The sequence below is a fragment of the Mastigoproctus giganteus genome, chromosome 1 (assembly GCF_048544385.1).
Source record: "Mastigoproctus giganteus isolate SK-2022 chromosome 1, ASM4854438v1, whole genome shotgun sequence".
Classification (NCBI taxonomy): domain Eukaryota; kingdom Metazoa; phylum Arthropoda; class Arachnida; order Uropygi; family Thelyphonidae; genus Mastigoproctus; species Mastigoproctus giganteus.
This window is the reverse complement of record NC_143575.1, coordinates 13,550,474-13,574,983: the sequence shown is the minus strand read 5'-3', so window position 1 is coordinate 13,574,983 and position 24,510 is coordinate 13,550,474. Positions and strand designations below refer to the sequence as shown.

Sequence of the window (24,510 nt, the reverse complement as noted above, 5' to 3'; positions counted from 1 at the left end):
TTGTTGTTTATTTGGTTTTTAGGAGCATTAGAAACTAAGGCCATATTGCTCCGGGATATGCGGTGGTCATACCCTGACCTTTCCGCATCCTCTGTATTTGGTGGTGACGGGCTCGAACCCCGGTCTAATCAAGAAGCATGTGTTATGCACTGCTGCTCCTTCCCACCTGGCTATGGAGGCGCCTGTGTGTGTGTGTGTGTGTGTGTGTGTGTGTGTGTGTGTGTGTGTGTGTGTGTGTGTGTGTGTGTGTGTGTGTGTGTGTGTGTGTGTGTAGTTGCTTACATAATTAGCATGCATGCACAAAGACAAATATCTATGGAGGAAGCACAAAATTTGTCTACTAACGGAGGCCATTAATAGATCTTCCACACGACTATAACTGAGATGGGTTGATGACTTGTATGCTTTGTAAATAGCTGGAGTAGCTACAAGAGCTCTGTGGGCAGATTCAATCCAGCTATTCCATTTGTGACCTCTGAATTTCCCTCAGAGATGTGGTCAGTTGATATTTTATACTTCTGCAATACACCCTAATTCAATTTAGTCAATCCACAAATGATACTGAGTTGACTTGTATTCCTCTAATATCCTTATAATGGTTAATAATCCAATAAAGAAAGTAACAACTTAATGACTGCAATGCTTAAAAAATATCCTCAGGTGGTGCACTGACTTCACACTAGGCAAAGACAAAATACAGTTCTCCTTGTTGCCTGCTTCATGGACAATGTAACCAATGCTAGGTTTATGTAGTCAGGGTCCTGGTGCACATATTTTTAGAGGCCTTAAATACAAGTTGTGGGGACCCTAGACTCTAGAAGAGTGCAATTACTGTTCGAGGGGCTTCAGCAACCTTATAGCCCAGGAGCAACTGAACCACTACCTTTTGCTTTATCTGGCTTTGAATGTAACAAGCCAAACTGACCATCTGTGCATACTTATAATCAGATTTATAAACCAAGTAATACCAGATTGCAACTTTTTTGTAGGCATACACAATGTTACTAAAAGTGGGGATGCCAACGTAAGTAAGCACATTTTGTACAAATTGCTGTTTATGCAAATATTTCAAATATTTTTTACAATGTGGTAGTAAAAAGTTATAAATAAAAGTAGAGGCTATTCAGAAATAAGCGTGCTGCATTTTAACTAAATCTGAACTTGGCAAGATGACACAGTGCTACAGAGCAGGATTTGGATACAATGGATTTCAGAGATTTACAACTTTCTAAAGATTGATTTCCATCTGGAACATAATAAGAAAGTGAAAAGCATTGCAGTCGACAACATCAAATTTGTTGTCGACTGCACTGCTGAGGAGACCATATATTTTGACACAAAATTACGCAAATTAGTATCTGGAAAAATCACACCAAAAGCTCAATCTAGGAATGTAAGGAGCACTGTCCATACTTAATGTAGGGCATTGCAATATGGGTTTCATGGTCAAGTTCTGCCCAAAAACTTTTTGCCATCATAGTTAATGGACACAGACAGGTATGATGGCTTCATACTTGAAGGAAACACTTCTGGAATGACAAACTTTAATTACATACTATTTCCATCAGATGGAAGAACTTGGTGTGGTATGAACTCAGAAAATATTTTTAAAAGGACAGTAATATATCAAATGTCATAGTTATTCATATCTGATGGTTTTGGTCTGTTTTTCTGGCATGATGTTAGACAAATGAGTTTCATGGATAGTACTTTGCAGAAGAAAAGATACCATGACATCATCAATAATGCTGCTCTTACAACATCTATACAATTTTATGATACAAGGTCATATGCTTGATATACAAGGGCATGTTCACTGAGATTGACATTTCTTGCCCAATTAAAATTGTTCTGCTGGAGGAATGCAGAATATTTTGACTGAAAAGTGTTATAAATTGACAGAAAAGTTTTGGGCAATGGTAGAGGCTAAAACTGGGCTTACATTATATTAAAATTTCTTCAAAAAGGCCTCTAAGGTTGGGAGAGTAATACATATCCAGAATTTAAAACAAATACACCAACCGTTTAACTATAGTGGTTTAATACTGAAAACTATAAAATGTACCAAACGATACTGCACTGTAAAATAATATATGGAAAAAACTGATTTGTAAAATAATATATGCAAAAAACTGATTTGTAAAATAATATATGCAAAAAACTGATTTGTAAAATAAAATGTACAATAAAAATATACCATAAAATATAAATGAAATTTAAAATACAATAAAATACAATAAAATTAAAAGTGATAAAACATTGACTGAAGCTTTCAGGGGCTTCCGCCTCCTTTATCAACAACAATGATGTTTAAGCAACACATCCTTAAATAACAGGCTCACAGCTTAAACATCATTGTTGTGAGAAAGGAGGCGGAAGCCCCCGAAAGCTTCAGTCAATGTTTTATCGCTTTTAATTTTATTGTATTTTAAATTTCATTTATATTTTATGGTATATTTTTATCGTACATTTTATTTTACAAATCAGTTTTTTGCATATATTATTTTACAGTGCAGTATCATTTGGTACATTTTATAGTTTTCAGTATTAAACCACTATAGTTAAATGGTTGGTGTATTTGTTTTAAATTCTGGATATATATTAAAATTTTATCCATAAACAGTTGTTTTTTGTTCTTAGTGTTCCAATATTTTTAGTAAGAGTATATATACAGGGCGGGCCAAAAATCATTATCATGCTAAAGTTTATCATTTCTTTGTACTAGGAAGGGAAAACAGCAGAAAAATTATAGAATGATGAAATAATTAGATGAAATTAGATTATTAGAAAATTAACATTAGTAGAGGCATATGCTGCAAGAAAGCAAGCTTATTTAGCATCAGCCAATAAAAAAAAAATAAAAAAAACCCTTCCTGTTTCACCCATCCATTCATTCCAAAAGTTTGTCTAGTTCAGCCTCAAATTTATTTAAATTGTCAACTTCCATGACAGATGGAAGTTTGTTCCAGCAATCAACCACCCGCTGGCTAAAGGCAAATTTCAGCACATCTATTCTACAATCATCTTTCCTCAATTTGAATTTATGTCCTCTCAGGTGCAGAATCTGAGCAAGAGGAAGAATCCCATCAGCACTGAGCTTGCTCAAACTATTCAAGACCTTATACACCTCAATTAGATCATCTCGCAGGTGCTGCAATTCGCAGAACTTAAGCCTATCTTCGTAAAAGCAACCCTTTGTTCCACTCATTAATCTCGTTGCCCTTCACTGTACTCATTCTAGTAACTCAACATCTTTCCTAAAATGAGGCCTCCAGACATGTATGCAGTACTCCCATACAGAGTTTGTTATTTGGTTTTTTTAGGAGCATTAGCAACTAAGGCCATATTGCTCCGGGAATATGCGGTGGTCATTCCCTGACCTTTGCACATCCTCCGTATTTGGTGGTGACGGGCTCGAACCCCGGTCTAATCAAGAAGCGTGTGCTACGCACTGCTGCTCCTTCCCACCTGGCTACGGAGGCGCCCCCATACAGAGTGGTATGACCATTGCCTTATACAAGGGGATAATCACCTCCTTGCTAGCATATCCCTGCTAGCAAAATTCCTATATATCATTGACAAGACCCCATGAGCTACTCTTGCCGACTGTCTGCACTGCTCAGAAAACTTCATATCTGACTGCACAATTACACCAGGTCTTTCTCATTCTCCACTACCCTGAGTGTAGTAACACAGTTGTATGTTACTCTGGGGTTACTGCTACCCATATGCAGTACTTTGCAATCAATGTTAAACTTCAGTTGCCACCTCTCAGCCCATCTGCTCAACTTTTCAAATTATATAACTAGAAGACAAAATTACCTTCAGAAGAGGGTAGTTAAGCAGGGCAAGCCCACTCTCATTTCCCCACTACCACTGAGGCCATTATGGACAACCATTAGTAGGAGTCACTTTCAACCACCAAAAGATGACTGAACTGTGTACTAAATATATACATAATATATCTGTAATGTATGGTTATAATAAAGAATAATGTTCCAATATTATACATTAATAATTGTAGAGAGAAGGAATTAATTAATTTTCCATTTCTTGGCAATCTTTTAAAGATGACTGGGAATACTTCTTCAATCAGGTTATGCAGAAAACCTACTAACATCACTTCAGTACTAAACTATAAATCCATCCCCTTCACGACATGGCCGGCATATTAAAGGGCTTGAGCATGGTGTCAATATAACTGTAGTCCTACACAGTTGTAACATGGGCTATGCCAGACTAGATGCTTATAGTCAATTAACCATCCACCCTCCCAAATTTATTAAACAGGTAATGGATCAGATCATACCATTAAGCATGGTAAAACTCATGCAAGGTATTAAGTACTATAGGTTCTAATGCCTTTTATGTTTAGGGGTTTCACAAAGAAAAAGAAGTTTCTCACTCCCATTACTGACATTGGGAGGAACTTACTTCACTAGAAACTCTGGATCAGGACTGGTGGGAAGGACAACATAACATTTCTGAAATGTGTTCTTTCAATCTATGCAGCCCAAAGTCACCATTGAACATCAATTCAAGAAAATTGGTTTTCAGCAAACTGACTATTCAAAGTAACATAACCCACAGATGACTACTTCCCACCCCTCCAAATTGTCCTGTTCTGGAACATTAATACCAAAAAAGTACAACTCAAAAGTGCTATTTTGAAAGGATAGTGGCCTTAAGATTACAAGGTCCAACCAGAACTACTGCCAATTGGTAGATTCCCTAACAAGTGATATCATAAAATCAATGCAATGGAAATGGCATGATTTCTGGAAAGACTACCTACATCATCATCTCTCCCAACAAGAGTAGACTTACTCAGGTTGGAAAGGATGGTGGCCAGAAGAACAGATACTACCTCCAAATTAAAATCTGACTAATCACAGCCAGTAATTCTCACAGAGTTCACCATCAGGATGGCAAATAATATGAAGCATGTCATTTGCAGCCAATTACAAACCAGATGCAGGTCTCTGTGCATTCCTTTGTTTGAACAGCACTGGGATTATCAGATTAAGAGTGCATAGCAACTTGGATGTAAGTTTTCAGAAATATAATTTCAACTTTTAGCAGGGTAGCAGGCCACATAACAGACTGAAACATATGGCTACCATCTAAATCCTAAATTTATAAGGTGCTAGCAATATTACAGCAGTCCAAATTAGTTTCAAATTCTTTTACGTAAGCTCATAATAGCAGCTAGCATTTAATAATAGTAAATTTTTTATTTTTATTTTTTTATAAAAACCCCAAAAACGAGAGGTATTAGAACCTAGAACCTATAGTATTTAGTACCGTGCTTGGGTTGAGAAGACGAAAGAAGATATTGGTTGACATTAGACTTGAACTTCTGTAGACTGTAATTTTCAGGAAATACGTACGAAGGAAGGTTGTTCCAGAAAATGGCAGTTGAATGAATAAACGAGGAAGATGAAAAGTTGGTTCTGTGAGTTTGAAGTTGGACAGTAAATGGATGTTGGCTGGTGGCGGCACATGTTCGGACTCTTTTGAAAGAGAGAGAGAGGGAATTATAGAAGCCAATTCAGAAGAATAATGCCCATGGAAGTATCTGTAGAAAAGGCATGCAGCAGAAACAGTATGTCTATGAGGCAGTGAGTGAAGAGACTCTGTTAGAGAGGAGTCATTAATTAACCTAACTGCCCTCTTCTGAATGGAAACTAGAAGCCTGAGAGAGGTCTTTGGGGGCACCGCCCCAGTTGTGGGAACAATATTCCATGGTAGGGCAGATATGCGATTTGTACAGAGTGAACAGCTGTTTGGAAGAAAAGTAAAGCCGAGAGCGAAAACCAAGTTTTTTAGATGCAGAAGAAGTAATATTTGTAATGTGCATGTGCCAAGAGAGATTAGAAGTCAGGGTAATCCCCAAAACAGATATATCATTTTGCCTAGAAATTGGAGTGTCACCAAAGATAAGCATAGGAGCAGAAGAATCCTTTTTGCAAGATATAAGACAAGACTGAGTTTTAGAAGGACTGAAATCAACTAAGCTGTCTTTGCCCCACTGAGAATTATCTGGAGATCAGCATTTAAGGAATTGGTAGCAGATATTCGAGAAGTTGAAGCTGATTGAGCAGGGCAAGGTTTCTCAAAATGGAAAGTGGAATGCAATGTGCTATCATCAGCAAAACTATGGATAGGATTTCCAGTCAATGGAAGAAGGTCATTAATATACAAGAGGAAAAGAGTAGGGGAAAGAACTGAATCTTGGGGAACACCAGCATTAGTGGAGAAGTTAGAAGACAGAGAGCCATCTACCATCACCTTCAGTGAGTGATCAGAGAGAAAACTGGATAACCAATTACAAAAACAGTTGTCAAACCATAAGATGGAAGCTTGTTTAGGAGACCTTTATTCAAACACGAAGAACGAAACCCTTTGAGATGTCAAGAGCAACTGCTTGTGTTTCCCCGAACTTTTCCACTGAATTTGTCCATAAATGGGTAACATAAGCCAGAATATCACCAGTCGATCAACACTGACAGAATCCATACTGGCGATCATTGATCAGACAGAAGGTTTCTAGGTAGTTTAAGAGTTGTCAGTTAATTGATTTCTCCATTACTTTCGAAAGAGTAGAAGTAATTGCAATGGGATGATAATTGGATGGGAGGGATTTGTCACCCTTTTTAGGGACTGGCTGGATATGAGCAAATTTCCAAGCAGAAGGAAAAATGCCTTTGAATAAGAAAGTGAAAAAAAAAAAAAGGTGGCAAAGAACAGGAGTAAGTTCAGGAGCACAGGTTTTGAGAACAAGGGGAGAAATACCATCAGGACCTGGAGCTTTCTTAGCATCAAGATTCGTCAAAATCCTTCTGACATCCTTTTGACGAAAGACCACAGGAGGCATTGAATGGAGCGTGTTGGGAATGGTGGGAGGTGTTTTACCGAGATCATTAATACAGGAGTTGGAAGAAAAATGGGATGCTAGCAGGTCAGCTTTATCCTTGGCTGAAGTGACAACAGAACCAACTGGTTTTGACAGAGGTGGGAGCAGAGATGGCAAAAGTTGTGGCCAACTGCTTTGGCAAGAGACCAGAATGCTCAGCTACCATTAGGGCAAGAAGCAAGTTTTCTACTCTTAGCCTGTTCAAAATCTATTTTGGACTGATTAATCACTGCTTTACAATTGTTGCAAGCTTTGGTGTAGGCAGAAAATGAAACTGAGGATTTGGAAACAAGCCAATTACAATATGCAACATTCTTCTCTTGAATAGCCTTAGCATATTTATTGGAAAACCAAAGTTTAGATAAAGGATGAGATTTTAAAGTGGAGTGTGAAATAAAGGATTCCATTCCTACAAGAATAATTTTACTGACATGATCTGAGCAAACGTTGACATCAGATGTTTTGAAACAGTAATCCGACCAAAGAAAAGAAATCTCACAGGTCATCCCATTTTGCATTCTTGTAATGCCAAACAATACGAGGTTGGGAATAGCCATGACATAAAAGCTCCATTGGAGAAGAGACAATCACCAAGTTGTGATCTGAGGTGCCTAAAGGACCACTCACTTCAACTGTGTACTTCGAAGGGTTGTTTGTGAGAAAAAGATCAAGTGTGTTGGCTGCATGGTTAGGATTGTCCGGTTTCTTGTAGGTAAATGAACAATCTGTGCAAGGTCATTAGTAATAAAAACTGCCAGTGAAGTTTAACTTTAATTTGCCAGGATGCTATGCCACTCTCAGACAATCCCGGGGGCTCACATCTGATGAGTATGGGCTGGCCACACCCAGGGTCCTGAGCTGGATATCATCATTCTTCTTTTTCTTGGTGATTCCATTCTACTTCTCCCCCCTTCCCTCTCTCTCTCTCTCACAGTAATTCAGAAATTTTTTTTTTTTTTTGGCTGGTGCAGCATAAGCCTCAGGCTTCCTTGCACCATATGGCTAATGATAATAATAATAATAATAAAAAGAGTGCAGTTTCTCACCATACGGTACAGTGAGTTTTTCATCCTACCAAATGCAAACTTCACCTAACCATATTCATTGATTTATTTATTTTCGTAATCCTGCAACTATAATTATTAGTATTTTGAATTAATAATGATTTAATTTGACTGGAAAACATTAAAAGTGATATTGTGATATAAATAATATTATTTCATTAAATTATGGACTGAGGAACTGCATAAAATTTTTAAATAATGATCATTTATTAACAAATTTATATCTAAAGCAAATTTTAGACTTATTATTAGTTTCAAATGCTTATATAACCTATAAGATTAAGAAAGAACATATATATAATTAACACTGACCTCCATAACCTGTGGTTTTTGCCACTCTTTTGGAAGGATCTATATTCAAATCATATTGATGACTGGAGAATTTCTTAAATGTCTTTTCACTTAGAATGCAATTAGATACTATGGGATTTTCATCCCATGAAACATGAAAATCAGCTTTTGAATACATTCTACAGCCACAGAATACACATAAACCTGAATTAGTGCTTATATCACCCTATTTGGTTATGAAAAAAATAAAATGAAATGCATAATATAATTAACAAATAAAATACTAACCTCCACAATGTCACTATTGGTTCTACTCTCATGGGGTTCATTGTACTCTGTATATTTAAGTAGCACTTTATCCATATCTGTGCTTGCATACTGAAATAACTTGTTGGTACTATTAAAAATGATGAGAGCTATCTCACAGTCGCATAACACACTTAGTTCGTATGCTTTCTTCATAAGACCAAATTTTCTCTTAGTAAATGTTACCTAAAGAAAGTATAAAAATAAAAATCTTGTACACTTGTAATACACATTTATGTATATCTTTTTGTAATATAATACATATAATTTCTATTGCATTATCAGAAACAACCCATTTTTAAAACTTGTTTTAACTGATCATTTATCTATTTAGACATGCATATATTTTTAAAATTAGTCAGTTCTGCCATTTTAAAAACAGAATATTTTCTAAGGCTGCAAGCAACTCAGACAGAGGGTCTGCAGGAAATGGATGATGGGAGGTGGAAAACAGAGTGTTTTCCACCTCCCATCCACAGAATTCCCTGAAGCACATTAAAGTTTACTGAACCTTAAAGCAAAAATAAATTGCACCCCACCAAGGCAAGGTCTTAATCTAAATCAATCAAGCCTGAATATGGATAGGTGATGTTTCTACAGATTTTATGATTTAAAAATTATCTTCAATTTTTAACTTTCATCTCTCTCCCCACAAATCAACCTCTGAATTAACCTCCTTTTTCTAAGTCTCCCTTAGGGATCTTCTCTGGAACAAGTGCTATTATCTTCATGCTTGTCCCCTGCTGTTAATCTCAATTTGATTTTTCAACCAATCAGGTTCCTCTTTCTCTGTATCCCTAAAATCTACTGTATCTTCTGAACTTCTAATATCTTTAACCCTTGCTACCCACCTATTAATCTTGACTATTTTTAAACCAATCAGGAACTGTTTACCTATAGTACATATATGACCCCATTCTTCCTTTAACTATCAGTACTATCAGTATTAGTGGTCCTGCTGTTAACAGCTTTCCATAAGCACCCTTTCCTTTCTCTAATTTAATTTTCTTGTCTTACAATTTACATTCAATTTTATTTTATTTCATGAAGTAGAATTTAGGTCATATAAGTTAAATTGATTAAGTCATTCACACCTTGTTTTAACTGATTTCTATACTTTATTTAATTAATTGAGATATTTAATTGAAATTTTATGCCTTCCTTTCTGAATTTAGCATAAATTTTACCAACTATTAACTTGCTTTTACTTTTGTCTTACTGTTAAAAGCTATATTCAAAACAGTACTCAAAGTGGTTCTGAAACATCTACTAATATTCAGGTTCAAATGATTTTTATGGATTTTTATTTCCTAAGTGCAATTTATTACACTCCAAGGTCATAATACACTTGATTAATTAGCCAACTACATGCTTCTCAAAACTTTTTTTAACTGATCATTTATCTATTTAGACATGCATATAGTTTTAAAAATAGTCAGTTCTGCTATAACACGGTAGGGGCAGTGCACTCAAAAAAATGTTCACTCTGGTAAGTAAAACACTGAAAAAAGTTAGAAACCCAATAAAACTGCTAACACAGGTTTAAACATCTTAAATTTCTAATAAATAAATAAATATTACAGTAAATATAGCACTGTAATATATGCATACTAATTGATATTTTTGTTCACTGACTTTTTTTTTTTTTTTTGAATTGTAAAATTTAAAATAGTAAAAAAGATAAAACAATCAATAACGATGAATATAACACGCACAAATGGTGCAAGTGAGATACAGAGTAAAAAGTACGAAGCTTAAAAAATATTAATGAAGAGATGGTTCTGAAAATTTATTTATTTTATAATTTTTATATGATTTCAAGGAAGGGGAAACAATTCACCATAATAACATAAAAACCCACAGAATTCCAGCTGTCTGTATTATCACAAATGCAATAAGATCGAGTTTAATACCCGTTTATAATTATATTGCACTAACAGGAATGCCCAGTAAACCGGGAACTGCAAATTGTTTTATGGTAGTGACGTCCAGAAATGTGCTCCTCCACTCACACTATCTCAACCTCACAAAATGTCTGTTCGAGCAGAAAAATGTGAGCTCCTGAAAATGCGAGTTGGCTTACAATATCACGTGTTATCTTGTGAATACAGCAAATCACAAGTATGTCTCCGACCAATACAACTAAAGTAAATGATAAATATAGTTCTCACACATTTGACATTTTGTAAGCTTTGTAAACTTGTATGTATTGCTGCGCAGGTTGCTACATTCAGCTTGGTGCCGGGTTTTGTGTTCACCATGGTGTTACTTGCAGATGAAATCACGCATGAACCAACACGAAAATTGTATTATACCCACATTGTTCCCTAACATATCACTGCAAATTTGCATTGCAAAAATGCGCATTATAGCAGAACTGCCTGTACATTTATTCAAAACACAAAAGTTGAAGAACAATGGTAAACGCAATGAACTGAATTCATTTATCAAATTACATTTCAAAATTGTTCATATCACTGTGTACAATAGTCAAATGATTTCAATGCTACGTTAAAATAAAACCTCATTACCTTTATTATTTGAACAGTTTAATGCATATTTTTAATGATTTAAGCCTACTCCATACTTCTGTTAAAATCAATAATTTACTAATCTATTAATCTTCATATTAGCTAAAACTGCAAGTTTCTTAATAGGGAAGGGTTGAATAGTAGTGGAATAAATAACTGGAATATACAATATATGGATAGCCTATGTGATATCTATAAAAAAAAAAAGAAATAATAACTGCTGGATTTCTATTGATCTGAATTTAATGAAATTGGAATGGCATGACAAATCACTATAAAAAAGCTAAAAATAAAATTTAATTAAAATCCATCCACTGAGAGCCGAGTTATGATACACTAATGGACAGAGAAATAATAATTACCAGATTTCTATTGGTCCAATTTTGATTAAATTTGTGATGCCTTGACAAATCTCTCTAAAAGATTTAAATATAAAATTTCATCAATATCCATCCAACTAGGAGTTGAGTTATTACAAGCAGATGAATATGGTGAAGGCAATAGGTAATTTATGCATTTATGCTACTGCACCTAAAAATGATAAGCTGAAACAAATCTGTGACATCCCAGTCCCCAGTAGAGACTTTTTCTTCTTTTTGTTGAGTGGGAAATAACATGTGATTATTCTTAGATAAGTGATACACAATCATTGAATATGCAATACATGGGCAAAAGTTAGGTCAAATGTTCAAAATGTCCATTACCAGCAAACATGCATCAACAGAATCTTTTCTCGGTAACTCAACTGGCAAAGGTACAATGTTAACTATAATACCTGTGATACATTTTTTCACAAATCTAGCAGCATCCTATGATCATGACTGTACATTTTTAAGATATTCCTACATGAAAAAAATCTGCACTCATAAGATCTGAAGTACCCCCTGATGCGTACAGCTCAATTCAGGAAATTCAGTTTCATGAAAGTGGTGCACTATTCAGCAGAAAGTATACCTCTGTGCCTTGAAACATACTTTTAATCGCAAGAACTACATTATTCATTCAAATTTGATGATAACTTTGTCTGTAACATTACTATTGAAACCATAAGGTCCAATCTTTCCACAGAGTAATCACTAAAATTGACATTTTTCTAAAGAGAAATGGAGGGATGTTCATTAGCCCAATACACATAGTTATGATTTAAGCCCATTTGACTTAAATTTTGCTTCACTTGACCATACAATTACATTCACAAAATTCCACGACAGTACCAATCCTGGAATTGCATGTGTCAATCTGGATCTTCTTGCTTAATTTTAAGAGACAACTGAGGTATGTAGAGTGGTTTTCGCCTTATCTTTTAGATTTTTAAAAAAAACTCTTGATCGACTCATGCATGGTTCCTAAAGCACTTTGGCACTGCCTTGTTGACTTTTCATATGGCTTTACATAGGCATCTCTAACATAAACATTTTTGCCACTGAAGTCCTTTTTCTTCTCATACCATCTTTATTGGTTATTAGCAGTTCAGTTATCTCCAAATTTAACACATAGATGAATTATTGTCAGATTGTCAACACTTTTGTCCTATATTGATATTTCCACATAACACTAATCCAAAATTTTCACAATTCCAGAATTACTTTAAAATGTTTTTTCTCTGTTCAAATATCAAATGCTTATTCTTCATACTGAGAGTAACTGATTTACCTGAGACACATAGGAATATTAAGTACACATCTTAGATATTGCAACATTTGTACATATCAATATTAAGTGTGCATCTTAAACTACATTATTTATGTAATAATCATGTCATTTAGGAAGTACAACAGGATGTAAATGTTTATATATAATTCTGAATCATCCTCCACATACAGGATCAAAAATGATCTTCCCAGTTTCTAAGCCAAGGAAATAAGCCCTTCGTGCCGGCTCAGGAAGTTGCTGATTTAGAAACTGTATATTTACTGTATATTTAAAAAAAATAAAAAAACTGAGTCATCAGTCACTTAGCAAAAAAAAAAAAAAGGCTGACCTATACATTTTGTCAGTACTGAGCACAAAATATCCACTTTAGGCTATCCTATCATTTCCAAAAAAGGAATACAAATTTTCCCTTCCTCGTATTAAGGGCCAGCTTTTCCATTAGGCACTATGCCCAGGAGTTATAAAAAACAGGGACACAAAAAAAAATAGAAAATAAAATTCTATAAACTAATTTTTAAACAGAGATTTCTAAAATAAGTTCTTTCTTCAGCTTTTTCTGTTAGCAAAATCATTAACAACATCAAAGTTTATATTGCAAGTAAATTAATTCTGGAATAAGTGTTGTGGAAATAATTTCAAAACTAAATTTTGGGAACGCCTTTGAATTTATTTAAAAACAAAAAATTAAGACTTTTAACACCAGGACCAGAACCACTTTAAAATGACAATGGCACTTTAAAGTGGTTCTGTTCCCAGTGTTAAATCTAATTTTTTTGGTACTGGTGAACAAGGACATTTTAATATATTTGTATAATGTAGTGAAGCCATAAATTGAAAAGCATCTAGAACCTACCTACAAACACCAAACAAAGAGAATATTAATACTAAAAGATGGCTCTGCCAATATTTCAATGTTATGGCTGTTGAAGATTTTTGAAGTGTTAACAGAAGACTGGTAGAATATAGCAAACACTAGGGGATGCCAGAAGTTTATCAAACTCTAACAAGGAGCTAAATGACTTTGTAATAACCAAAAGGAAAGTAGAGGAGAAATTGTTGAAGATGGACATAAAAAAGGGCACGCGGGGTGGATGGAATCTATCTAATTATAATAAAGGGGGCCACAAAGGAGGTAAGAAAACTTTTAGCCATAATTATGAGAGCATCCTTGGATTCAAAGGACGTCCCTATCGACTGGGAAAGTGCGAATGTATCCCTAATTCATAAAGGGGGATCAAAAGGTGACATAAGTAATCAGAGACCTGTTAGTTTCACATCTGTTCCAGGGAAAATAATGGAATTACTGGTTAAAGAAGTAATGTGGGACCATCAGGACAGACATGCAATTATACTGTAATCACAGAATGGTTTTGTTAAGGGGCAGTCGTCTAACTAATTTGATAGGTTACTATGATACAGTGACCAAGGAAATGGACGTAAATAATTTTGACAACGTATATTTGGATTTCAGAAAGGCTTTTGATACTATTGCACATTAAAAAACTGCTGTGCAAACTGGAGCAATGTGGTATTAAGGGCAAGTTCCTGCTATGGATAAAGGGATAGTTAAGTGGAAGATGACAGAGTAGTTATCAATGGCCACTGCTTTTTGTGGACTAATGTTATTAATGGAGTTCCACAGGGTTCAGTGCTTGGCCCACTGTTGTTTTCAATATTTATTAATGATACTGATGAAGGTATATCAGGCTATATTGATGAGAGTATGTCTAAGTTTGCAGGTGATACAAAGGTTGGCAGAGTGGTTAACAACAGTCATCAGGTTGAGCTACTGCAATAAGATCTAGGAAAATTAGGTCAACGGGCTGAGAAAGGCAGTTGAAGTTCAACATTGACAAATGCAAGGTACTGCATATGGGTAGCAGTAACCCCAGAGTAACTTATCAACTGTGTGGTACTGCACTCAGGGTAGTGGAGAACAAAAAAAGACCTGGGGGTAATTGTGCAGTCAGACATGAAAATCTCTGAGCAGTGCAGATATGCTGCCAAGACAGCTCATGGGGTTTTGTCAATGATATACAAAAACTTTTCTAGCAGGGATAAGGAGGTGATTATCCCTTTGTATAAAGGCCATGGTTAGGCCACATCTTGAATACTGTATACAGGTCTGGAGGCCTCACTTTGGAAAGGATATAGATCTGCTGGAATGAGTGAAGAGAAGGGCAACCAGACTGGTGAGGGGAACAAAAGGGTGCTCTTACCTAGAAAGGCTTCAGTTCTGCAAACTACAACAATTCATGACTAGGCACCTGTGGGGAAATATTACTGAGGTGTTCAAAGTCTTGAATGGATTGAGTAATCTGAATGTTAATTGCATTCTTCCATTTGCTGAGACTAAACACACACACACACACACACATGAAGGGGCATATATTCAAATTGAGAAAGGATGGTTGCAGAACAGATGCATGGAAGCTTCGCTTCAGCCAGTGGGTGGTTGATTGTTGGAACAGGCTTTCATCCGTTGTTATGGAAGTGGATGGGTTGAATAAATTCAAGGAAGAACTAGACAAATTCTTGGAGGGTACAGATGGATGACCTGTGTAGGTTGGCTTTTTTTTTTTTTTTTTTTTTTTCTGGATGGCGCTATATATGCTTGCTTTCTTGCATCATCTGGCATTACTACTATTAAGATAAATTTTACATAAGTAAATATCAGGAAGTCAGTCCATTATCCCAAAACAAATTTGATAATACACTTTGTCTTTAACAGCATTTACAACAGTTCTTATTTGTAAGGAAAAAGGGTAATATATTTTCTCAGAATTCTCCACAGTGATTTGATGGACACTCAGTTCACAACTAAAACAATACAGATAACCCTCGTATAACATGGTTATTAGGTTCCTATAAAATGTCATGCTGTGCGAAACCATGTTATAAGGGACTAAGAAAAAGTACAAAAGGGTGGGGGAGAGGGGCTTACATTCCAAAAGCTAACAAAAATACGCTATTTCATTAACAAAACAAACAAAAATATACCATTCTAGATTTCGTGTATCTTCTGCTCGTTTTTAAAAAATCAGTAATCTGGGTTGGTTTGCTTTTGCTTGATAAATCTTTGTGAATTTCATCATATGGAACTAAGCATTTTTGAAGCTCCTCTGGGCTCCTTTCATTCAAGAATCTGCATTCAAAAAATAAGATTCTAATTGCTCGGCTAACGTTATGCCTTCCCCTATGCTTTTTAGCGTAAAATTTGGAAGTTTAGAATTTTCATCTGCGCTATCATCCTCTGAATTGATTTGGTTTTACCTCCGATGCCATTTGCACCAAATCCGCTATGCCGGCCTCTTTTTCTACCAGTAATTCTTGAATGTCTTCAGTAATCATATCTTCTTTTACTTTGTTAAGAGCATTGGCGACTAAGGCTATCTTACTCTGTGTATATTGTCTATAAATTGCCTTAGTACCTAATGCGGCAATAAAATCAAAACCAACCAATCTATAAATTGCATGTGTCCTGAGATCAATTTTCTGTTTTTCTGGATGAAAAACCCGAGTTTCTGGGAGATAAAACCAAGCAACTCTTGCCTGCACCTGACTAACTCAACCGTGTTGTGAAAAATGCCCATAAAAATCCTTCCTTCATTGATAGGATTCGATCTCAGGTCTTTTCCACGTGGTGTGGGGAGGAGGGCGATTCTGTCAACTATGCTACCCACTAGGGCTTCAGTAGTCATATCATCAAAACCTTCTCCTCCTAGCGACGTAGCAAGTTCTACTGTTGCACCAATTCCGTTTTCTGCTGATTCGACCATATTTCCTGAATGAACTGATTCTGACCATACATTTTTAAACACGCATTTAACGTTGACTGTTTTACTTCTTTCAGCGATAAAACTATGATTCTGATACAGTCCATAATTGAGATATGTTTCCATGCCTCCATTACTTTGATAAATCAGAATCAAATACAGATATATACAGTATATATCTGTATATATCTACTGTATATATCTGTATTTGAAACTATGGACCCCAGTACTCCAGGCCCATTTGTCACTAAATCAGAATCAATTTTTTTCCAAAATCCATTGTAACGATTTTCTGATGTATGAGTTTTAAAGGTGGATATAATGCCTTTATCTAATGGCTGAATGAAAGAAGTTGTATTAACCCAGTACAACTGTGGCAATAGGAACATAACTTCAATGTTTGGATGACTTAAACCTTTTGGATGGCCTATCAATCCAAGAGTAATAAAACATTGAAATCTAGATTTTTCCACAAGTTCAATAGCACAGAACGTAACACAGGAATTTCCCAACAAAATAAAATACAGGTATTTCTCAATAATTTTTTTTTGACTAGCAAGTCAACAGCAGGGATTCAAAAAGAGTGGAAATGTTGAAAAATTACATCCAATATAAGAGCAGGGTTTTTCCCGCACAAAAATACCCTGTTATGCAAGGTTTACAGAAATTCTCTAACCGTGTTATATAAGTAATGTGTTGTGCAAGGATTGCTGCAACTTATCAATCGTGTTGGAGCAAAAACGTGTTGTAGAAGTACCATGTTATATGGGGGTTGCCTGTATATAGTTGTTACTGCACTAGTAGTAGGCTACCCTGTGCACGAAGGGAACGTTCACAATTGGTGAATCTTTTTTTAGACTGCTTATAAAATTCAATTTAAATAGTGACCAACAATTTCACCACATGAAATACAAGTACATAAGGCACTTTCTGATATTGGTATCCTTTTGGCTAGATACTCAGTGTTCCCCTCCAGATGAAAGGAAGTAGTCAAATTTTCAAGTAGTCAAGTATCTGGGGAAAAAAAAATGATAAAACTGAAAGATTTTTTATTGGTTCCGTTGCCGAGTGGTCAGGAGCAGGAGTGCAGTAGCACATGCTCTTTGTGTATACCGGGGTTCAAGCCCCTGACTGCTAAATACGGTCAATCTACCAACCAGCACTGGACCAGCGTGGCAGATTATGGTCCATTTCCCTCAGCATGAATTGTTGAGGAGGCTTCCATCCTGCAGTGGGTTGATAATGACTGCAGTTTACCTTTTTTATATACATAAAGGTTGTGAATGAGTGTGTATATGCACTACCAAAAGCTATTTGAATGTCAATATAACTGGAAAAACACAAGTTTTAATGTACAAATTAATAAGACATAGGCAAGGCTTAGAATGAACCTGAGCCCACTAGAACATCATTCTAGTTCATCACATCTACTGGCAATGTCATGTGCATACTTGATTGTTGAAAATAAGATATTTTGTTAATGAACATTACTTTCATAAAATTTTACATTTTGATTCCTGGGCAGAGTGGCCACCTTTGAATCCACTGGCCTCATTGATCTAATGTAGAACACTGCCCAGTTCTTTACAACAGATAGCAAGAATCTGCATCCAATCCTCCTTTACTACAGATATCAGTTTGGCTATAGAAGAGGAACATATTAGCAATGCTTGATTGGATATTCCAGTTATAACAAGGGTATTTGACAGGTTCAAGTCTGGTCACTGGACCCAAATTGTTGTGATTTGTTTCCTCACACCAGGTTTTAACACTGCTTATCACTGTTTTGGGAAAGACCACTGCTGTAAGGCTGATGATTACTTCTGCTACTAGAACTAAATTGAACTCCAAATAATGAAAAGCAGTCAACATCATGACACCCAACTCCTTCACCCTACTGTGAGCAAAATACAATGCAGTACATGATGTTCCACAAGCTACCCTCAACTTTGACTGAAGCTCGTGTAATGTGACTTGTCACTCTGCAAGGCTTTTTTCCAGTATTCCATGGTCTAAGAAAAGCACCACAACAACCTATATGTAGCATTTGTTGGTGTGATGTGGAATGTATTGCCTGGGCAGGCAGGCAGGCGGCAAGTTCCACACGAAAACTCATGCCATGCATGCATCTCTCTATGGGCTGTGGATGCATTGACAGCTGCTCCAGCAAATATCTGGTCTCTAGAATATTTTGCAAGGATGTTGCCCAGTTTATTTTCTTCAGAAAGCATGGATTCCCATTAATCAGATTTTTGGCTCATCTGACCAGCTGCACAAACCTACATCACTATTATGCTTCCATCTCTTCACTTCAGACAACAAGGTTACTAAGAGCACAAACAAACAGACATTTACTTACTTATACATTAATGCTGGGTTCACAGTAATTAAAATTTATGAATTTGAAGTATTTGTTAAGCCACAATATGTTAACATAAGAGGAATGAGAAGGATGACCAAATACTTTTTGTAGAGTAGTGTACATATAAGAATTATCTTCCCTGGAATAATTCTGCTTTCTGTGTTTTACATTCATCCTTGTAAAATTTAGCAATGAGAACACACTGAATAAAATTTAATAATAGTAGAAAAGTCTAAATGATACACTGATGAAAATTAAAAATACATTAACAATTTAAACATCAGTACATATAATCTAATTATGTTTAAATATAACTGTCCACCAAAAACGGAGGGGGGGGTATAAATGTACAATGTACGCCAAGACTATTAAAGGGAAAAAATGACAGTAAAAGTTTTAAATGTATGAGAAAATAATGGCGTAACATAAATACTCGACTAGACGCATTAATTACAGTTACCATAATAAACAAGTAACATTCGCAATTGAAATAAGAGAAAAGCAAAAGGCAATTCGGATTTAAGCTGCCCAAGTCTCTCAACTGAGTTTCTTGAAAACAGTACGATAATTAATAAGCGTCTAATCTAGTTTTGGATTTCCGCATCAATAAATAAAAGGTTTGCCAAAACACAAAACGTCATCAAAGGCGCACTTTCGCGCCTTTGTGTTTACACAACGCAAGCACGTATCAAACGCGTGATACCAAGAAAGGTAAATTAAGGAAGTTTCCAGTTGAACGTGCGGTGGTCTGAAAAAAAAAAAAAAAAACAGCGGTCACCCTAAGCGAGAAAACTTTCGAAATACCGCTAGCAATAATGAACCATTTACTACATCTTCCTAAGTGTAACAGGTGTACTTCCTACACCCCTGGTCACCTATTGTAGATAGGTAAATGACACCAGTGTTAAAACTGTGACAGTCGCATTCACAATGGTGGATCGGTCTTCCTGCCGAATAAAAAAAATAAATAAATAACTACAACCAACCAAGCATGCTACATAACTCGGAATAAAATGTCTGCCTAGTTTTTAATGAGTAGTCAGTTACTACAGCAGGCCAATGACCACCCCGTCACAATGACAACACAGCTGAAGGCCGGTGACCTAGTCTGCCACAACCCACTCAGTAATGTACTTAGTTCAAAGCCCTCTGGGGGAACGATCATATAAAGGCCCATCATTGTCATAACAATGTCACGATCATCTACCCAACATCAAAAGTAAAACTGATCAAAATTATGTCAGTGTGTTATTTGCCACATCACACTCCAAATTCCATAATCATAAGTTAGGTGATATTCAGTAGGGATTATTAGAAAATAACAAGAATATCTATTCAGGAAACAAATGATCAGAGCTGACACATCTACAGCATCCGAAAACCTTGAATATTCTTCATTGTTCGTTTGCCATGATCATACGTTAGCGTGAGGCATAAACACAAGCCTCCTTTTCAAACCTAAAGATTTCAAAAATGTCCATTAACTGAGCATGTGCATCTAATAGCCCGATTAATAAATAACTACTATATTAATATGCATCTACTTTTAACAGTATGACAACTTTTAAATTCTATCTGCTGTCAAGAGGATCATTTATATAATTTCCTCTGAAACAACTTCTTTTGTTGTTAAAAGCAAAGCGTGTAATAGTAGAGAGTAAAGGGTGACTGAGTGTCGTTGTCCCCTTTAAGGCCAATTAAAAAGGAGTACAACTCGAACGAATGTCTAAGAGAATTATTAGCATACGATGTTTCAAGGGGTCATAAGATATACCCTGTTCTTGAACATGGCCTAATTCTTAGAATACAAGATTTACTTTTTGCGTGTTTGTTTTGTTTTGGCAAATTAAAATTTTCCAGAACATCACATTAATGGAACTAAACTTGAAACAACAGGCTTGATTTCTTCAAACTGCTCGCCAAGCAAAATGGCATATTTGTTCTTTTAAATTTTTAAGCCTAATAAAGTTTTAGTTATTTATGCCTAATTTTATGTTTACTCAACCCACTATATGAATCGCAACGCAATCATCTGAGAGGTAATTAAAGATGAACAAAAAAAATGGTTTGTGCATGATTCATAAAAAATATACATACTAATATGTTTTATGAATCACCGAACAAACATGCAATCAAAAATCTGTTAAAAGATTTTTAAAATAAATGGCGACCGAATTACATAGACTGCATTAAATCTAAATATAGAATTAAATAAATAAATTTGTTTTATATATAATATATATAATATATATTATATATATAAAGGGAAAATTTAGGGAAAATGATGGCACCTCTAAAAATAAACTGGAAGTTGTGAACACTTACCTGCCTATTTCTTTCGTCGGTGATACGGGATATCTGAATCTTTTTGCGACCCATATCTCTTGATAGTGGGTGTGTCTGGCAGTTACAAATGCCGGTGGCACGAGATGCCAGCGAGTATCACCAAATGTCTTTTCTTAACTTCACTGCGGTGCTCTCATAGGATGGCTGCTGTTGGGTCTACCTGCGAAGAAACAAACAACTTTTACCGACTTTGTCACAGTTCCATAGTGGCTATCCAATTCTATCAGGCAGACATCAGTGGTGTCCACGCTACTAGTGGGAAGGGGATTGGACGGCTACACAAACGACCCCCCCTCCTCTTCTCTTTCTTTCGTAGGGTCATTTAATAACAGCCAGAGGAAGAACGCACGGTAGTAGAGCAGAAGTCTGGTTCCAAAGTATCTGAGAGGGGAAAGACCGCACCCGTCACTGTGCGTGCTTACACGTCTGTAGGTGTGTATGTGTGTGTGTGCGTATGTGTGCATGCCTCTGGGGATTCGTGTGAGGCATACTAATAGCTGCAACGAGGAAGTGGGTTTGGGCCGTGCAGTCTATCGTGCTGCCTACTCAACCAGTAAAAACCAGGAAGCAAACGTGAGGCAAGGTCAAGCGTTCAGGCAAGGCTAGCCCAGCAGAGAACTCTGTGCTGACGAGAGGGGAGAATGAAGAGAAAGAAGGGAAGACTATAAAGTAGGGGTTAGCCCCAGTAAAATACCCTTAAGGGGTGAGAGCGAATGAGCAAGTTCTGTAAGTGACGTCATCCGAAAGAGGGAGGAAGAAATAAAATCACGGAACTTGTCTTCCTGACCTCAATGGAGAACCTTTACACCCTTTTGCTATTTCTTTGAGGAACGAATCTGGAAAAACGAAGGCTGTCCACTAGCTCACAGTTCCCATTTCCGCCATATGCTACCACATACGTTATGCGACCGCAGCAGTGAGTGGCCTGTAATTCAAGTTATAACACTGACCTACTACCTTTGAAGGTAAACACCCTTGTGGCTGAGACAAACAAAAGATATAAGCTTCTACCGAGGTATATACAATGGCCATTTATTAGGCATGCGACTTTTTCAAGTTCACAAGCTCTTGTGAGCAATGACTATAGTCTAATTCGCATCTAAATTCAAAGAAGGCAAGTTTAAACAAGATGGATGACTAATAAATATGCTAGTGGTACCATGGGTATCAGCATGTTGCTCTTATTTTAATTTTATCGACACCTTTTTCTGTGAAAATTTCTAGCAATATCACTGAACAGTGCAAATTTACAAAACGATGTACACCAAAAATAAATAAAATAATAATAATTATTATTATTATTATATCTTACAGTATACCACTGCTGCAAATTGTATTTTCACTTTATCTATATTTTTAGTACAACAGCCCAATGTATCTTTTACTGTGGATTCTCCTAGAAATCATTTGGGAAAGTCAACACGAGTGCGAAAAATAAATAAAAAAGGCATTACTCTGATTAAATTACTTTCCTGTTCAGACGTCATAAAGGAAATTATTATACCTGTTCTTTCCTGTTGGTTGCGAAACAATATACAAAACCAGTTTAAATATATTGTTTAAAATTTTACTAATATTAAAAGTAAAGAAAAGCAAAGGCATGCATACAACAGCTTAAATTAGCAAAATAAATTATCAGCGCCACCATAATCTTTACTAAAAATATGTATATAATACGAACTGTACTCGAAATTATGGAATATTGCCTTCAGATGAGTAGGCAGGTATTTGTAGGTATTGCAATTTTAAGTTGTTTTTTCCCCTTATTCAGTAATTAATCATGCAAACCTAGAATGAAATTTAAAAACTCTCCATTCTTTGCAGTCAGAAGACGTAGACCTAAAAACTCAAAGCAAATGCCACAACCTATATCTCCGGGTGCTAGATAAAATGGTCAACAAAGACCATCAAATAAACACATCTTTTACTAAAAGTAGAACAAAACAGTTAAATTAATTCAAATAGGCGCAGACTGTTGTGGATATTTGCTTTATGATCGTTTAACAGCTCAGATATAAACAATGTTTGAGGATAAAACATACCGAGTTTCCAGCGAAATCTTCTCTCTGCGCAACAGATTTTGGCATTTATTGGATGCACTATGTAATCGAAAAGTGTCTCAATCCTTCAAAGTGTAGCAGTTTCTATTTATCTATTCTATTGTACATTTATTTACCTGATAACAATGAAATATACCCAATTCAAAAGATGTACAGCAAGCTTGGCAACCAAAAATTCTTAGAAATAATTGTCACCAAAAAGTTCTTTCATCATTGTCATTTCTGGGCACATTTATTATTTGCTTTGCAAATAACTCCATCTTGCTGAAACCAGACGTCTTCTCCAACACATCACAGTAAAGAAACTTACTGTAAACGTAACAGAACTTACTGTGTTCCAAGTAATGCTCTGTATGTAGTACTACGGTCGAAGTAAAACATCTGAAACATCCCATTAAAGAAAATGGATAAACTCCAATTTTTATAGTGTAATGGCTGCCCATGAAATTTTGGGGGATTAGATTCACTTATATCCTACTGTTTGGGATATTTTGGTATATAACCACTCTAATGAAACTATATCTCATCTGTACTGGGAGGGAACAAGAGGAGGGTGGAATCTATATACCATTTCAAGCGCTTGAACCTCTTCAAATGGAAATATCGGAGCTACCTGACCGCTGACTTCCATAAGATAATCACAATTGCTTGAAAAGCTTTTTTGGTGATTTACTTGAGAAGTGCAATAAATTGATAAACATTACCATGCGTTTACTTGAAAACTTCAAAGATCTGCCAAAACATTCCTTGTCGTTGACATCATTTATCATATTAAAAAAAAAAAAAAAAAAAAAAAAAAAAACGCCCGACACATTTTTGATTGATTCAAACCAGGAGAAGCTAGGAATGAATTCTTCGACGACACTAATGATGACTATCGATTAAAGAACATATATATGTATGGGACTGTAGTTTATAAATATTTAGTGATAAACTGGAATAAAAGGAAAAAGAAACACTTCACGAGATAAGACTTCAATCACTAATTAAAAAAAAAAAAAAAAATCAGTACAGTAATTTCAGGTGTTCGTTTGCTAGCATACAGAGTGACACAAAAACAAAGGGGAATGAAATAATTTGTTCCAGTTCTTATTTTTGCTGTCCAGGTACCAGCTGAGCATATTTTACGAAACGTGCATCCGAACCAAGCTAAAACCAAAACAAAGAGCGGGCTTCGTATAACTTTGCGTTAACAAAAACACTGA

The 24,510-nt window shown here is 35.8% G+C and overlaps 1 protein-coding gene across 2 annotated transcripts in view; it reads right to left on the bottom strand.

Moving 5' to 3' along the window:
- Positions 1-24,510, bottom strand: part of LOC150090564 (myocyte-specific enhancer factor 2-like) — a 318,621-nt gene that overhangs the window by 39,045 nt on the left and 255,066 nt on the right. For both annotated transcript variants that reach the window (XM_090371613.1, XM_090371622.1), the window contains exons 4-5: positions 21,225-21,405; positions 8,560-8,763 (exon numbers count right to left, since the gene is read on the bottom strand). In XM_090371613.1, coding sequence (XP_090227739.1) covers positions 8,560-8,763; positions 21,225-21,278 — 258 coding nt within the window. In that variant the 5' untranslated portion in view covers positions 21,279-21,405. The remainder of the gene's footprint in view (positions 1-8,559; positions 8,764-21,224; positions 21,406-24,510) is intronic.